We start from the raw sequence: 17866 nt of genomic DNA, 5'->3' as shown, positions 1-17866 counted from the left end.
GGATAATATTAATGGCAATGCATCACATTCAGCGAGGTTTTAATGATAGTGCTGCTCCTCCTTAACAGCAGATGAAGCATGTTTTTCTTAACTCCCCGGTGGCATGCAGTAGCCATTATTTGTTGTTTCCTCCCCTGACTGCGTCATGACACTAGAAACCACATATATTTCCTTAAAAGGGAAGCCCCTACACCCCTCTCCGTCCCTCCTCCAAGAGGGATGAGGATTTTCATAGCGAGACAATCAATGCATGGAAGCATCGTTTCACACTGCAAGCAAAATGAGACCAACGGTGATCTTACAGTCCCTCTTCATTGCATGCGTGTTCATCCTGACTCACTTTATCCGGTTAAATATCTGTAAAACAGGTAAGCTTCAAGTGCTTTAGCATGCATTCTATATAATGAAAGTTTCACATCAAGATGCATTATAATGAAAGTAATTGGAGACATTTTCATCCATGTTAACTTTATTTTAGTTTACAGCCGGAAACAACCAGAAAGAAAATATGAACTGTCAAGTTAACATCCTGTAAATGCTCATTCATTTTTATACATATCCAATTCCTTAACTTAAATTAATCTCTCATAGCTCGTCCTGACATTAACCCTCATAAATATAAAAGCCTTCAATAAAAGTACATTCACTTATGCTGAAGGAATCACAGAAAAAAGCTGCCACTGGAATGAGAAAATGAACAGGCGACTTATCTTCATCGTCGGTAGGACTTGAGCAGCGTAATGTCAGAGGGGGGGGGGCGCTTTGGTGCAGAATTATCTTGCAGATGAAGTTTCAACAAATCTTTCATCTTCGGGGATTACAGCAGCACAACTGACAAAACCACAAAGTATTCCCAAAACAGAGTGAACCATTGAAATCATAACAATCATAAATTTGACATTAAATAATAAAAACCACAACAAACAACTACCTACTGCTGATTGTTTTCCAAAGCATGTTGCATTTATGCCCTTTCTAACAACAGTTTTTACTGGGATGTATTTCAAGCAAGTGTCAATTTTCCTACTGAAGGAATCAGGTGGGAAAGCCGACTAAGGTAGTAAGACATATTTAAAAAAAACATTTAATCATGCCCTTAAATATTGTTAAAAGCATATACGGTTTGTACCGAATATGCTAAAACTCCAGTTTAACGTACTGTGCTACACAGGACAAGCCCAATAGAAGTGCAAGAAAAATCTTGGAAAGTAATCAAAGATCTGAAAATGATATTCAAGTTATTTCATGCTATTAGTTATTACCATGATGTGTGCACATCATGTACATTACACAATGTTTTCCATAGTGCTAATGATGTCTTATTAATGCCGTTTGAGCTCCCCTTCAAGAAATGTCCAGTAACTATTGTTATAACATGTATCAAAAGTAAGAGTGAGGAAGACAGGAATGTGTCGCAGTTAACTTAAATTGGTAGGAGACTAATGTAACTATTGCACCGCAAATTCAAATCAATATTAATGTCAAGTGATTTAATCTCCACCACACACTTCCTCATTGATACATTCCTTGGTCCCTTCTATTTCCCAAATTTAGTAAATGCCCCAGTTAACCTCCAAATTGCGCCACTAATTTAGAATGTGCGGCAACAGTGCTCAGTACGTGTTTTCATAGAAAATGGCCCGGTAACATCTGGGCACTGTGCTCCTAGTGTTTGTGTTGTGTTGGTGGATCATCGAGTCTATCTGATCCCAGACCAGCTGTGAAGATAGGAGCTCCAGCCTGAGCCCCGAGAACCGGACCCCTCTTCCTCACCTGCACAAAAGGAGATCAAAGAACACCCGATTAGAAATGACAGAGTTTGACAGTATATCCTGCAGCACAAGAGGTGTGTGTGTGTGTCTGTGTGTGTCTGTGTATGTAAAATCATGATTAACAGACCATTTGTGTGTGCATTTATAAAACCTGTCCACTTCGACCGTACCTTGTGCAATGGCCGCCAGTTTGCTTTTCTCCTCTGGACTGAGCTGCAGCATTGTGTGAATGACGGGCAGCAGCGCCTGCCTCTCGCTGCCAGATTGCAGGAAGATGAACTGCAGCAGGACGTTCTTCAGATACTCCAGGTTGGCCACGCTCTTCTCCCTCTCCTGGTTTCGTTCCAGACGACGCACTTCACTCTTCAGCAACTACAGAGGCAGGTAGAACATATTGGCAACGTTAAATAATAAAGGCATAAGTGTTGACATCGTCCCTGCATTTAATATGATTAGTTTCCCAAAATCTGCATACCAACCTATACACTAGATCTAGCGTGGACAAGATTTATTATTTGGTCAATATTTGAGCAACCGATGTCTGGCAAGTTGAAGAAAACACATACCATGAAAAGAAAAACTGAACATTTTAACAGGAAACAAGTAGGGATGCACAATATATATCGAGCTGCTAAATTAAAGGCCAATAAAGTGTATTTACCAGTAAATAGCAAGCAACATATTCTTAGTATACATAGTTACCTTATTATTTATTATTAGGTTACAAAATTAGCTTTTAATAATAAAAACATAGAGCCAATATACGAATGTGTTGTGTTGGTTTGCAAATCTCGATTATAACGCGAGCATTACGCACACGCTCGGAAATTAATTTTGATCCGCGCTACTTCCCGTAACCTAACGTCACACACATAACAAGTATGGCGGCGCCCTCTGAGCTGCTGCTGCTACTGTCTGGTGCGTTGGGAGAGAAGCGTTGAAACGCTTTTTGAACATTTACTAACTAAGCTTTCTGGTGAAATAGGTGTGGGAAAATTAAAGCAGTTTATGCTCGTGAAAGATGGGTTTAGCGCGGTTGCTTTGCGGGGCCCTGGAGTATTACGCCAAACAGGTTCGACTCGTTAATATTCAGCAGATATTCGTCCGCAGAAGCAGCCGCGGTGTCGCTCACAGACAGCCGGCTGTCCGCCTCTGCTCCTCCGCGCAGCCCTCCAGAGACGTCGCCCTGTTCGAGCACGACAGGACCCGCTTCTTCCGGCTCCTCTCGGTCTTCTGCGGCGGCCAGTTTCTCTTCTGGACGTACCTGGGCCACTTCGCTTACACTGGGCTCAGAGACACAGGGGGCGCTACTGAGAAAGCGAAAGCCAGGACAACGTCCTCCACCTCCACCACCACCACCACCACCGGACTCGCCGGGATGTGGAGTGTTGAGATGAACCTGGGGTCAAGCGCCTGGAGGTACGGCTTCACGCTGGGATGCCTGAGCATAGGAGCGGGGATCGTCGGGCTCGGGCTCCTGTTCTGCAGGCGCTCCGTCAGCCGGGTGGTTTTACATCAAGGCGGGAGGATGGTGACTGTCTCCACGCAGTCGCTTTTGGGACCAGACCAGGGCCGAAGAATAACTGTCCCTCTGTCCCAGGTGGCCTGTCACGCTCACAGACATGAGTCCCCCTCGTTCATCCCGCTCAGGGTCAAAGGACACAAGTTCTACTTTCTTCTGGACAAAGACGGGACTGTGAACAACGCGAGGCTGTTTGACATCACTGTTGGAGCTTACCGGCCATTTTAGGTTCTTGTTACTGTGACACTGTTGTGAAAACTGTATCGGACACCAAACATCAATAGAACACTGATTGTGTTCTTTACCTGGCTGCCAAACAAATACGTCCTTTTTTTCAATTAAATAAAATCTAAGAGATCAAACATCCTCCCGGATCCATCTTTTCATACATGTTCACAATATATGTTCAGCTTCTTTCATATGTATTGTCTCCATTATGTTGGTTATTCTGTGGCACATCTGTCCATCCTGGGAGAGGGACACCTCCCTCCACCACCTAAGGTTTCCGCACTTTCATATTTAAAATCACTTAGAATTAACAATAAGTAACTTGAAATCACTCACGCAACAGATAACAGTTTGAATAAATATGCAGTGGAATTAAAATGACAAATGTCTTTGCGTTTTCTGACTGTGTGCGTATACATACGGTGATCTGCTCCATGAGAACAGCATTGGTGGCTTCAGTTTCATGCAGGAGGCTGTTCATGTGCTCCATACTGCGCGTGGCTGTGCTCAGCTTTACACTTAGCTCTTGTTTGGTAGGCTCCACCGACCACACAAAAGGCTCTATAGGGACCAAACCAAAGACACAAGTTTAAGATCACAGATTTAGAAAGTCATGGGCAGAGAAGCTGATTTACATAGCATGAATGATCACATTTGAGTCGCAGTCCAAACATAAATGAATAGTTGCTTAAAAACACATGGTTTTTAATGATTTCCAAAGACTGCCGTTACAAAAATAGATACATTACTAAATGAATAACAATCCCTCCAGTCTATGGTAAAGTAGAATTTTGTACATGTTGCTTTTACAAACTGAATAACTGTTACAAGGGGCCCCTCCTGTTTCAAACGCACCTTGTTTAGGGTCCGGGGACGTGAGCAGCTGCTCCAGAGAGGGCAGGGGCGACAGAGCAGGGGCCGGGCTCTCGGTCTCGGTGGTCTCCATGCCCTCGCCCTCCTCTCTGGCCATAGACTGGAGGTCGCTGAGGGCCATTATTCCCAGACCTGCCGGGTTGTGGTCTGTGTTTCTGCGCTGGGGGTCCAACGACAGGGACTTACGGCTGGACTGGACCGCCACTGAACCTGAAAGTGTGTGAAGGTTGAGAGAAGTTATTCATTGTTTGGCAGGTGAATACAAGCATGTGAAAAAGCAGAGAATGAGGTAAAACAACACAAAAATACATTTCAAAACAAAATTATTATTTAAAAATATTCATAATTTAATAAAGGGTGGGTTGCATAAATGAGGATAAAATCAAAGGTTATCTTTAATTGAAAAGTTTCAAATATGACTTTTTTATTACGTTGAAAACAAAAATTGCGTTCATTTTTTGTCTGCCCGATGTTTACCAGTGTGAACAGTTTAAAAGCTAAATAAATAAGGGTTTAAAATACATAAATAAATATTTTTTGGATGCCTATTGTCAAAGAGCACTTGTGTGCTGAAACAGTAGGATCAATCTGTATCCACACTAAACACAACCCCTGCTTAATTTAACACCAAATTGTCAGTCAGTGTCCTACTTCATTGCGACATGAGGGGGCACCAGACACATTGGTGTTAACCAGATCTTCAGTTGGCATAAACAACGATGACGAGTGTGAATAGAAGGGAGAGAAAGAAGGGTGAGGCTCTTGAGGGAGTTGGTGGACCAAAGAGAAGATTATGATTAATGGACCAACAGACCAGACTCTAAACCTCCCCTCAGCTTCACACCTCCAGTCTGCTACTCTTACCTCCTCTCCACATGCAGCGGAGTGAGAAGAGTGAGACGCTGAAGTGCTACATGCCTTTTCTAGTCAATGTGTGTAAATCTTTTTGTTTGTGTAAATGCATTGGAGTTTGATCAGATTTTGTGTCTGCGTAATGTTGCTACTTCTCATCCTTCTCCTGACTCAACACTCCTTGTCATAGTATGAGCACAGATGTAATTAATTAAATCTGTTATAGGCTCAACATCATGAGGAGAGACTCATGATAAATCAACCTGTAGTGGTAAAAGCTATGAGGGGGATAAACGACAACAACTTATAGTAGAATGAATTTCCTGGACCAAATACTGAGCACAGTCTCTGCAGAGCAACGACAAGTTTCTGGAACTGGAACTAGTATTTGTAATTTGTGTTTATGTTCTGATATATAGGATTGCTAAAGAGTAAACGGGACAAAACAATGAATATAGATCAATTTGACTGTTGTTATTTCTTGCATTAAAAAAATAATATGAGGCCTGTAAAAATGGTCCAGGGGCCAGCAGTTGTATGGCCCACCTGCCCAATAAGCCCAATACACGCACTGGTGTTGAACCCTTCTGCATTTTAACTGCCATTAAATGCAAATACAGAGGTTAAAAGGCTCAAGCACGACTTCCAGTAAAGGCGCCCCCATATATCGGGCTAATCCTGGCGTGCATGTGAGAGCCGCTAATGATGAGTCTCTCCAGATGCCACAGTGAGCTGTTCGCCACACTGAGAGGCGGGAACGGAGCCGACGAGGTCCGCCAACACCTGGCTATGCTGGAGTGACAGAGAAGAAACACATACACACACACACACACGAACCCTTTTCTAGTCAATGTGTGTATTTGCTGTTTGACTGCAGAGGGCAGCTGTGTGGGAGGTGATGAATGAGCTTCCAATGCTGCGAGCTTCCAATGCTGCTCTACTGATAAACACACCAACACGCCCTTTCCTCCGTTCTCTCTCCCATCATTCCTCCGATAGAGAGACAGAAACTTCAGTGCTCTTAACACCTGCAGATGCTTTGATGGATCTCTTCATATGACACCATTCCTGCAGTGCATTACTCCAGATTACTATAGTAGTATTCACTTATTGGATCATTCTGCCTCATAATATAATAGATACGTTTGTTACCTCAACCGTTTCCAATCAGGTACTTATTGCCCAATGTATTTAAATGGATCAAGTTGTTTTTATGCTTACTGTTCTGGCTCTGCAGGCGGAAGAGTTGCTCCTCGACGCGGGTCAGCTGGCTCTGCAGGGTCTCTACGGTGGCCCGGTGGTCATCCTGCAGCTTCCTCAGCTGCTCCCTGTAGGTGTGGCGCTGGGCCTCGAGCTGGGAAGACAGGTCAGCCTGAGCCTGGGACACGTCCGACCTCAGAGCCACGTTCTCCGACTGCACCGACAGCAGCCTGGAGGCGGACACGGAGTGAGAATTAGTAGGAATGTCATATGAGAGAAATGTCAGGATGCATCTCAGGAGTGTGAGAATACATATAATATATAAACTTGGTAGTGTTGTAAACGACGGACAAGGCAGCTCACCTCTCACGGAGCTCGGCCTCCTTGCTGACGGTTTCCTGCAGGATTTTGTTGTGTCTCTCCAGCAGAGTGTCGTGCTCAGTCTGGAGCTGCTGCAGCTCGGCCGTGCTGCTCTGGAGGCTCTGCTGGCTCTCTGCCAGCCTGGACCTCAGCTGTTCTACCTGGGAGGAAAACAGCTCCCTGCCAGACACACCACGTATTCATTATGTTCACACCACTCCGACGATGTTGACTGACACATAGCAAACATGATCCATTGAGTAGCTGCAATTTAATTACGAAAACATCTAAATTCTTCCCAGTGTGATAGGTTTACGGTTTCTGGTTGCAACCCTGCATCTTCATGCATAATTGTCATACAGGTGTCGTCCTTACCTCTCTACTTTTGAGTCTCCTTCATTCTGGGCAGTGGTTTTACTCTTCTGCTGTTTGAGCACATTGTGGACTCGCACTTTATAGCCGTCAAACTCGCCAGATGTTGCCATGAGCTCAGCCTGGAATCAGCACAAAGATGCGCAGTAAATAACGCAGCACACGTTCACTGGAGATTGTAAAAACACTTTTGCGCAATTAAATAAAACTGCAATAGAGTTTGACGGACTGTGACAGGTGAGCAGATTTGTGGCGGTCATTTCTGTTGGACAATTAAAAGGAGAATACTAGAGTTTAACCTCATTTATATTTTTGGACCAGTTGAGAAAGCAGCTGTGGTCACATCATTTAAAGACCTGTAGCCATTTAGCCAGCTCTTATATAGATTCTCACTAATAATAATAATAATAATGGGGTGGACAAGATATTAAATAAATAAACACCTCTCAGTGTAAATGACATAATAACAGCACCACAAACTATGGCCCCCAATAGTTGGAAAATCTCTTAAGGATGGTGGGAAATGTGGCCTTCACACAGAGTAGCAGCAGATACAGATGTCAGAAAAAAATAAGACAAGCATATGAAGAGTTTGCTCAATGCTTCTTGGCTGGTTCCACATTTGCAGATAGATAGTTTATGTTGAGGGTGTCTTAAATATTAAGACATGTTTTTCTACAGCCAAAAGATTGCATTCACATCTCAGTGGTGCAAAAAACAAGAAGCTGATTAATCGATTAGTCATTTCACCGGAAATCAATTAAGAAAAAAAATGTTGTTGCACTTTTATTGCAGCCCTATATATTGCTGTTCTCTCTAACTACTGTGTGTGTGTGTGTGTGTGTGTGTGTGTGTGTGTGTGTACCTTAGCAGTATCTCTCTCCTGCTGCAGGTTGTTGATGCGTTGCTGCAAGGAGTTGTTGGTTCTCTGTTGCTGCTCCAACGCAGACCTCAGCTGCTCCTGCAGACGATGTCGCTCGCCCGTGAGCTCGCTCAACTCGATCTCAACGCACAAACACACACAGAATTTATTATTTGACCTGAGTAGGACTGAAATGTTGATTTATAAAACTAGATATTTTATCAAAAGGGATAGCTGAGAGAAGTTTTTCGAGGAAATCCGGCTTTGATACCTTGGAGTTTTCTAGCTGCTGTTGATTAGCCTCCAGCTCTCCTTTCAGAGAGGCCTGCAGCATCATGAGGGAGCTTTCCTGCATGTATGCACGCACACACACACAAATTTAGATGCATACACCCATATAAACAAACACAGCAACACATTAACTATTCCCAACATCTTCAAGGCCTCCCCAACAACCATACCCACACATGGTTGCATAACACTATTTACATTCATCAGGCAGCAATGTCACACACAGTAACAAAAAATCCTGTGGGACACTTACTAAGACACACATGCACACACACACACACACGCACGCACGCACGCACGCACACAGAAACAGACCTGCATCTTGGCATCAGCCAAGTCCTTCTTGGTCTTCACCAGCAGCTGTTTCATCTTGGAGGTTTTCTCCTCCCCCTGGTCCAGCTGGGACTTCAAAGCCTCTGGAGAGACAAACACACACGCATACAGGCAGATGTGCACACAGACAGAATACAAATGTTAGGTGAAAAACATAGTGTCCTGAGATTTTTTTTTCAGCATTTTCATTTATTACACAGCTCGACAGTGCAGAGAAACGGAGAGGGGCAGAACATGGAACAAAACAGAGGGCCCTGCAGCTACACGAAGACAGTAAATCATTACAGCTCTGCCGGAATAATAAATGTTTAGTTCCTAAAACTTCCTAAAACACTAACATTAGACCTGCAGTATTTATTACTTTGTCAATATCAAAAAGGACTAGAGTACATTGTGCATTCTTTTATTAGAAATTATATTTGGGCTGGTGAGTGTCAGCCCTCTCTGGTGTTTGGTGGCATATTTAATGTAGAACTGGTGAATACCACACAGGTTGTAGGTCTGACCGATCTTAGCGACTCATACGCACCGATTTCCTGTTTGAGCGAGTCCTCCTTCTGGGTCAGGGTGTTTATCTGGGCCTTTGACTCCTCAGCACACTCATCTCTTTCCAAGAGTTTGGCATTGAGCTCTCTCACCAGGCGTTCGTAGTCGGCCATCTCCATGTCCAGCAGAGAGCTCTGCTGCGCCTCCTAGAGGCAGAGGCAACATACTACATCATTACGGCTCTTCTGTTGGTCCTTCTCGCAAACCTATAGCTAGTTTAGAATGAAAACTCCTGTTCAACAACTGACTTCATCTTCATCCATCATTTTATTGATCATTTAAGACTTAAAAATAATAATTTGCAGAGCCAAATTAAGATTAAAATGAGCAGTTGTCCTACTTAAAGATAGTCTTAAATAAAAGACATGAATATGACAATAAAATAGTCTTTCAAGAGATTTCTTTATCTGTGAATGTGACTTTTGAGAACCTTAAGGGGACTGTAGTGGTTCTCACAGTAATTTAAAATCCCTAAATTCAAATTCAAATTTAAAGACACACACACACATTTTTGTATTTATCATTTAATTCCAATGTAGTTTACTAATTACTATTATCATGTATATTTACGGTTATTGTTATCTTTAATAATAATGCTCATCTTAAACATACTTCCTAGATATACACAGGATACATATAGTTATTATCAATTTTCTTTAATAACAAACTTTATGGGATCTTGGCCAAAACAATAGACAGCGCCCAGTTTATCATTGTTTTTTGATTATCGGCATCAACGTCACAGATACTGTGTTTGTTGGGCTGCACTACCAATGTGGACACATGACATGAAGTCAGACCTCCACGTATACTGCTGTACTCCACTAATGGAAAAGAAACAGCAGCTTCTGTGCGCTGTGGGCTACATTTGCTCTCTTTCTCTCTGAAAGGTGGTGCTGTAGCTGCAGGCCGGCCATCACCAGTCCAGTCGCTTGACTGGACATGCCCTCAGAGACACTCGTGTCCGAGAAGCTGTGTGTCTGTGTGTCTGTGTGTGTGTGTGTGTGTGTGTGTGTGTGTGTGTGTGTACCTTGCGTAGCTGCTCCAGCTCCTGGGCAGTCTGCTGAGACTTTTGCTGCTGCTTGCGGAGCTGGGCTGTCAGCTCTTCTACTTCCTTCGTTGCAGATGACAAGTCCTGGAGAAGCAAGCAAACACACACACACATAAAAAAAGGGTTTTCAGTGTGTATGCACTGTGATTTCATATAATTATTATATCAACCTTTATAAAACGTACAGCCGTGTAGGTCATACGAGTTTTTTCCTTTGAACCATGTGGCTCTATTAGAACATCAAAATACTAAATATTTAATACTATTCAATACTAAAGAACAGAGGCTGGCGTTAACACAGAGTATCCATCTCTCCTTATTTCTACCTTGATCTTCTGTTCTTTCATGACTCTCTCAGTCAGCAGGTCTCTGTCCAGACCAGTTGACTGTCTTTGCAGCTCCTGGTTTTGAGCTTCCAGCTGCCTCACTGTGCTCCTGGTCGTCTCCATACAGGCCAGCAGGTTCTCCTTCTCACTGCTAAGTGTCTCCGTCTGTAAAAGCATTAACAGTTCATGTTATCTCCTCTGTCGGGTGGTACACTTACACCTCCAAGATGGCGACTTCTCAGGAAGAGAAAATACAAGGAAATAGAGAGAATTTGTTCGATGAAACAAGGGGTTACGGTTTTGACTCTGATGAGTTGAGAATATCCTCAACTGCCGCTTTGCTTATTTCCGATTCACCTGAAAATGCACATGTGGGCAAATGCACCACAACTGCATGAACACACGTGACACATTCTAGAGTCATTCATGCAAATCTGACAGCGCCGGGCTCTGAGGGATTTCTCTGCAAGGAACACTGAACCAGCAGCAGCAGCAGCAGCTACCTCCCCTCATCTGTCAGCCAAACACTGAAGCTATGATCGGTAAACAGAGATGTCCAGACGTACTCTTAGATCCCTGACTAGCTCTCAGTCTGCCTGCGCCCCCCCTCCCCATCCTGAGACCCATGAGTGCACACAAGTACAAACCTGTGTCTCAGAGAACTGTGTTGCACCAGCACAGAGCAGATGGAAGCTATAGTCCGCTCCATTTACCTGCCTGTTGTTCTCTCATTGGAAAGCGACAGTTATGAGCTTGGGGAGAGCAGTATATATGTGTGTGTGTGTATATATATATATATATATATATATATAAAAACTAAAGCTCACCCAGCTCACCCAGTCACATCCGATGGGCTATTTGTGGCTGGGTAAAGTGTCGCTGGCTAAAACGACTCACTGTAAATCAGATGGAAACTGAGTTATGAGAGAAGGATTGGACAGATCTATTGCTGGACGAAGCGGCGCTGCTGCGTAGATTTACTGGAGGGTGAGAGCAGGTTTGTGTATTTGTTAGTAGTAATGTTCAGGTGTGTGTGATTGAGTGTTTGTTTGCGTTACCAGTGTGACAGCACTGCTGAGTCGTTTGGTCAGCTCAGCGATCTGTCTCTCCGCCTCCACCACCTTCTCTCTCTCCTTATCCATCTGCTCCGTCTGCATGTCGTAATCTATCTGCATATTCTACACAAACACACACACACACACACACATACTCATTCATTAGTGGACAGCTCAGTGAAGGTAAACACCGCATCTCAGACATGAGTATGTGGGACAAAACTCTCATTAGACACAACAGACCGGTTTCCTCTCTAATGGAGACACAGTCGTAAAGCACAGTGCCGTCTGGGGGCTGCTTATGGAGACCTCTGCGAGGGAAATCGGGGGGAAAAAACGACATTTTCAAAGCAAGCATGCTTCCACTTGCCAATTAGCATATATTAGGAACGCACACAATGAATCAAATGTTTAACGATCACAAACAGTCAGTTTCATTTCGGGTCAGTTCATGTTGGACTTCTCCTTTCAAGAAAACATAACTTAAATAGTCCATCAGATGGAGAGACATCTGGACACCAACACGTCCCGTCACTTTCAATCAGCCATGGAGGCAAAATAAATAAGATTTATAAATAGTGCCTTGTGTTGTCAATAGCCTTACATGAAAAACACTAAGAATATCAGTACATTACCTACTTACCCATGCTCTATTTTGGAATCGAGCAGAGAGACTATTCATTTGTTTTTAAGTTCATCAGTTGAAATAATGACTTACAGTAAAATATGCCACTGTTACTGAACAGTTACCCTTTTGCAGCAGCTATTTGCATCACTGTCTTTGTGGAAGTAACTTTTAGTGTCGGATACAATTACAGAATATAAGCAGGATATATTCTGGTAGTTCTTCTGTCCCACATAGTCACTTACCTTGTAGCCTTCAGCACCATGGATGATATCTTTCATGGAGCTGTTCACTTTCTGCCTCTCTGCTCTCAGTGATTCTACTTCTTCCTTGAGGGATGCAACCTGGAAGAAAAAACATATAAATCGTGGATTCAGCCATGTAAGCACAGAGGGGGGGAAAAAAGTATAACCTGCAGGAAACACTGTACCATGTAAACTCAAAACGCCATATTCATGTTGTTAAATACAGAACAGCAACATTCACTCTACCTCTTTCTTATTGGTTTCCAGCTCCTTCTTTGCTTTGATGGCCACGGCCTTGATTTTGTTCATCTTCTCATCTTTTTCTTTGTGTCCTTTCTCCAGGAGAGCTGAGGGGAGCAGCAGTTACACGGTCAGAGTAATTTATAATCTATAATTTATGCTAAACTAAATTGTTTCTTTTGAAAGACCATATATTTAGTAAAGTAATAACAAGTGTCACCTATTTTCTTTGTGATCTCACTGGCTGCATTTTCCTCAGAGGAAGCCGACTGAGCAGCAGACTCCTGAGAGAGAAAACATCAGAAGAAGAAAAAAAAAACACTCCAATTACACAGGATTGTTTATTGTTTTTAGAGGAAGTATTGGTTTTTTTTTTAGGTTTGAAGCTGCTGATATCTAATCTTTTTGCTCAAACATTATCATCATTTCCATGAGAGAAATTATCCCCAAATATTTGCATGCATTTGTGTTTCTCCAGAATTGGATTTCAGGTCGAGTGGATAAACCAAACCCTCCTCTGAGTGACAGAAAACAACAACTGCAGTATTTCCAGAGCTAAAAGAAAACATTGCATTTATCTGTTATTTTGTCAATAAATTCAGACAGCCTTCTAGACACCTGCACACGTTAAATATTTTACTATATAACTTTAAGTCACTATCTTTACAGACAGCAGTAATGCATCTGATCTATTATTGTGGCTTCTTGATCATGTCTGATTAGGCAGTTAAAGCAAAATATGGTCGATCACAATTTATTATTTAGAATATTTATGATCAGTGACTAAAATCAGGTCGAATTCCCATTTCTTGTGGACTACAAAGTGTTGTTCCCTCACCTGGAGAGCAGCAACTTCGCTTCTCAACTGAGACATGAGTGAGTCCTTCTCTGTCAGCTGGTCTTTGAGCTCTCTCGTCTCTTTCTCCATTTCCTCTTCCTCCTTTTCTTCTTTCTCTTGAGTCATCTGAGAAATGTGAGCCTGCAGTCTCTGGTTCTCCACATTAACCTTCTCATTGACGGAGTTCATATCCTCCAGGTCTTTCTGCAGCCCTTCGGTATCCTTCACCACTTCCTCCAGGTTGTTCCTCAACATGCTCCTCTCCTGTTCCAGGTCTGCGATACGAGCCTGGAGCTCCTTCACCACCTCCTCTAATCCCATCACCCCTTGAGACTCCTCAAGACTACTCCTCTGCAGCACCTTCTCCTTTTCCAGCTCCTCCACGCGTGCTCGGAGCTCCTCAACTTCCTCTGTGGAGGTTTTGAGCACGTCAGAATGATTTTCCTCCAGGCCTGTGATGGTGGTGCGGGCCCGATCTCCCTCCTCTGCCAGCGAATTCAACTTCGCCTCCAGGTGATTCTTTTCAGACGTCTCCTGCTCTAGCCGAGCCTCCAGGGCTGCCAGCTCGGAGCCCAAAAGCTCCCGTGTTTCCTGAGCTTTGGCAAGCCCAGAAGATGCCTCTTCACACTGTTGTTGGAGGTCGGCCTTCTCTGTGGAGAGGTCTTTGTTAGTCAGCTCTAAAGCAGAAACCGTCTCCTGTCGTCTTTCCACCTCCTCTCTCAGGCTCTCTTCCATCTTCTCCCTCTCCTCTTTCAGGTGTTGCACTTCATCCTCCCTTTCTTTTTCCAGGCTCTTCAAATCCTTCTCGTTCTCCTGACGCATCCTCTCAATTTCTTTTGTCCTATCGTTGTTCAGCTGTTGCATTTCCTCTCCTCTGTGCTGAAGCTGGGACCGTATTTCGTCCCGCTCTTCAGTCAGCGTGTTGACCACCTCTTTCAGTTCTTGAGTCGTGTTTTCCTTCACTTGCAGTTGGGAGAGGATCTCCACATTCTGCCGGGTCAGTTCCTCCACAGATTGCTTCAGCTCACAGGCCAAAACTGTTTGCTCCTCTACAGACGACTGGAGCTTCTGGTCCTCACCTGCAAGACCTTCAAGCTTCAGCTTCAGATCTTGTAGGTTCTTCATCAGAGTGTTTCTCTCCTCCAACAGTTCATCCTTCTCTTGGCTAAGCTGTTCCATCTTGTCTTGGAGTTCCCGTTCATTAATTGCACCTTGCTCCGACATGGCTTTGTACTGAAGAACAACATTTGTCATCTTCTCACCCAGTTCTGTCTCCACACCTTGTATTATGTCTGTCATGTGTTGACACTCGGTCACAGCAGAGTCTCTTTCTCTGGTCAGGGCCTCACACTGGGCCTTCAGCGCCTCTGGATTCAAAGGGTTTTGGTCCACAGGACTGATTGCTGATTCACTTCCATCTTTGTGTGCTTCACTCTGCTGCTGAGAGTCTCCTTGGACTTCCTGATGGTCAGGGTCCAGGGTTACGGCCGGGTCACTGGGAGCACTTTCCCGGCTCATCTGCAATTCATTGATTTTGAACTCCATCTCTTCTCTCTCTATCTGAAACTCCTCCTTGGCCCTCTCCAGATCTGCCTCGAGCTCACTCTTCACATTGCTGAGCAGGGTGAGCTCGTCCTGCAACATGGTGCTCTGGGATTGGAGTTCTTCCATGGCTGCTCTCAGTCTTCCGGTCTCCGTCTCCTCCCCATCGCCATGGCTGGAGTCCCCCTGACTGCAGGCAGACAGCTCCAGCATTCTGGCGATCCCTGAACCACGGGCCGGGTCTTCGTCTTCCTCCTGCACATCCTGCAGGTAGCTGTCTGGAAAAATAAGGATAACGTTAGCTGGAAAAGTATTTTCTAATCTAGAGATTAGGCTTCTATTTTGGCCTCTTTGTTTAAACGTAGTGCCGCTGTACCTTTGAGAGCGAGCTGCTCCGTCAGCTCCTCGTGGAGCAACAGGAGACGCTCCCTCTCGATTTCCCAGTCCTCCTCCAGAGCCCTCATCTCGTCTTCGTGCTGCAGACTCTTCTGAGCCAGCTCCTCCTTCAGGTTCTCCACCTCCTGCTGGGTCTCCGTCAACTCCCTTTGGCGGCTCTCCTGCAGCTCGCCGATCTCCTGGGATTTCAGCTCTTGGGTCGCTTCCAGTTCAGCTCGAAGGGTTTCCAGCTTAGCTTCTAAGCAAAGGCGGACCTCTTCGGCGCTCTCTTTTATGCTGGCATGTTCAGCCAGGCGCTCCCTGTCTCTTTCTCTTTCACTCTCCCTCTCCCTGTCACTTTCTTCTCGCTCTTTCAGCAATTTCTGGAAATAAGACACTTCTTCTTGGTGTTTGTTGTTGGATTCCTCAACGCTGCTCTCTAGGCTCGTGATCTTTCTCTGGTGATCTTCTATTACACGGGCAAGCTCTCCTTGCAGCACCAACAGATCACCCTGCGCAAAAATAACAGTTTTGTTACGGCAATCTGTATTATAAGCAACATGCATCAATCAATGGATTTAACAATTTACAGAAATAATCTCAAAAACGTCAGAGTGCTCAGAGAAACCCTATAGAATTCAGTAAATCAGTGTTGCACATCATTTAGTATTTGTGTTGAATTTCACCTCGGCTTGCTGCTTAGTCTTCTCTAGATCTTTACGAGATAGTGAAAGACTTTGCTGAGTTTCTGCCTTCTCCAGTAGTAAGGCATCCATCCTCTCAGTCAGCTCCTATTGAACACACACCCACATGACGCAGGAAGGAAAATGAAGCACAGCTTGTTGACAGAGGAGCATGTAAAGCAGACACGTGATGAAATTCTGCCCTACAAACAAACCTGTATCAGAGTGGAGTCATCTGAACTGTTGTTATAGTTTTTGGATTGCTGTGTGAGGGATTTAACTTCTTTTTCCAGATCTGAAAAAGGAAATAATGTCACATACTTACATACACTATTTGTCCACAGAGCCAAACAAGCCTTTACATCATTTAGACTCAAGCTAACCTGCACATCTGCCCTTCATCTTCTGCATGGCCGCCATCTGCTTCTTTGCAAACTTGATGAGGTCATCTTTGGACAGTGTGTCCAGCTGAGAATACAATATAATGAAAGAAAAGAGAGAAGCACGAATCTTTACCAAAACACATATCGAACAATTAATCACGTTTATACAAATTTAGACCGGTTTGCCTCTTTGAGAAACCTGTGATTGTAAAATACCTTTGACTTGGCTGCACCTGCAGGTGATGGAGATGCAGACTCTGCTCCAGAACCCCCAGGGTCCTGTTTCAGGGAATTGGAAAAGAAGAAGTGACATTTAAAAGCTCTGCAGGTATGCCCTGTTTTTCCTGTTATCTTTGACAGATTGACTACCGGGTCTTACAGCCAGCACTGTATTTCCTTTGAAAAATCCTAAATTTAATTTTGCGCTGCTTGTCGGCAAAAGTACATCGTTGATAAAGCATGTTTTAAAGGATGTTATGCTTTATTGAGAGTCGCTTTTCAATTCGGCATACATATATATGACCAAGTATAAAGACTTTAACTTATATTTAGGCTTTAAGAAAGGTTCGTCTTTCCCCTGTGTCGACATTTACACAACTATCGGAGCCCTGCGGTTAGTCGTCGTGGTTAATGTGTATGCCGGTTGTATCAGAGTAATGCTGTGAATGCTTCAGAGTAATATCATGTTCTACAAAGTAACGTACGTGTCGATATTCAGCGCATTCAACTTAAATAGCAAAGATTTAGAATGAAGTTCGCTGAGTAAACAGGATATAAAAGGACAACGTAACCTGCTAAATTGGTGTTTACAGCCCTGTTTCAAAGCCCCAACAGCCGGTATTACAAACGGTAGAGCATTATATTATAATATATATATTATGCTATACGTGCATTACTAAATGGAGCCAGACTGGCTAAAGCTAACTGAACATTTACCTCCATCTTAGTCGATGTTTGGCTACTTCTCGGTCGTCTGACAGCCACAGAGTCCACCGGGAGGTTTACTGGACGGACTCAACGCGATACCTGAAGTAATGTCCGATTTCTTGGAGATGTTAACAGGAAAACATCCCCTCTGTTTTGGTTAACAGGCTAAATAGCAACGACTTTTGCTTCCGCAAACGTCAACCCCGTGACGTCGGCATACGCTACGTCACACATTCAACAGGATCTTTTTCAACGGTTGAGCCAAAGATCAACATCCACGTGTTGTTCCGTTTCTTTAATAGATCGTACCCTTATGAATTGTACACCTACCATCTGACATCTTGTCAGATACAAAGACATAATAT

The 17866-nt window shown here is 43.8% G+C and overlaps 2 protein-coding genes across 2 annotated transcripts; one reads left to right on the top strand and one right to left on the bottom strand.

Annotated features, from left to right (window-relative positions):
* Nucleotides 1–464: 464 nt before the first annotated feature.
* On the bottom strand, nucleotides 465–17647 carry gcc2 (GRIP and coiled-coil domain containing 2). The gene is made up of 24 exons (XM_079169711.1): nucleotides 17511–17647; nucleotides 16791–16853; nucleotides 16575–16659; nucleotides 16407–16486; nucleotides 16195–16299; nucleotides 15510–16020; nucleotides 13592–15411; nucleotides 12974–13037; nucleotides 12760–12860; nucleotides 12514–12612; nucleotides 11647–11766; nucleotides 10589–10753; nucleotides 10242–10346; nucleotides 9195–9357; nucleotides 8648–8748; nucleotides 8313–8390; nucleotides 8045–8182; nucleotides 7183–7301; nucleotides 6811–6987; nucleotides 6469–6677; nucleotides 4378–4605; nucleotides 3944–4083; nucleotides 1943–2144; nucleotides 465–1773 (listed from the first exon to the last, which is right to left on the bottom strand). The coding sequence occupies exons 1-24, from the start codon at nucleotides 17514–17516 to the stop codon at nucleotides 1700–1702; spliced, it is 4953 nt and encodes a 1650-aa protein (XP_079025837.1). The 5' UTR covers nucleotides 17517–17647; the 3' UTR covers nucleotides 465–1699.
* On the top strand, nucleotides 2667–3905 carry tmem223 (transmembrane protein 223). Its single transcript, XM_079169759.1, has one exon. The coding sequence runs from the start codon at nucleotides 2794–2796 to the stop codon at nucleotides 3520–3522; it is 729 nt and encodes a 242-aa protein (XP_079025885.1). The 5' UTR covers nucleotides 2667–2793; the 3' UTR covers nucleotides 3523–3905.
* Nucleotides 17648–17866: the final 219 nt, after the last annotated feature.

Source organism: Pholis gunnellus (assembly GCF_910591455.1).
Source record: "Pholis gunnellus genome assembly, chromosome: 12".
NCBI classification, from domain to species: domain Eukaryota; kingdom Metazoa; phylum Chordata; class Actinopteri; order Perciformes; family Pholidae; genus Pholis; species Pholis gunnellus.
This window is presented reverse-complemented; position numbering and strand designations above follow the sequence as displayed.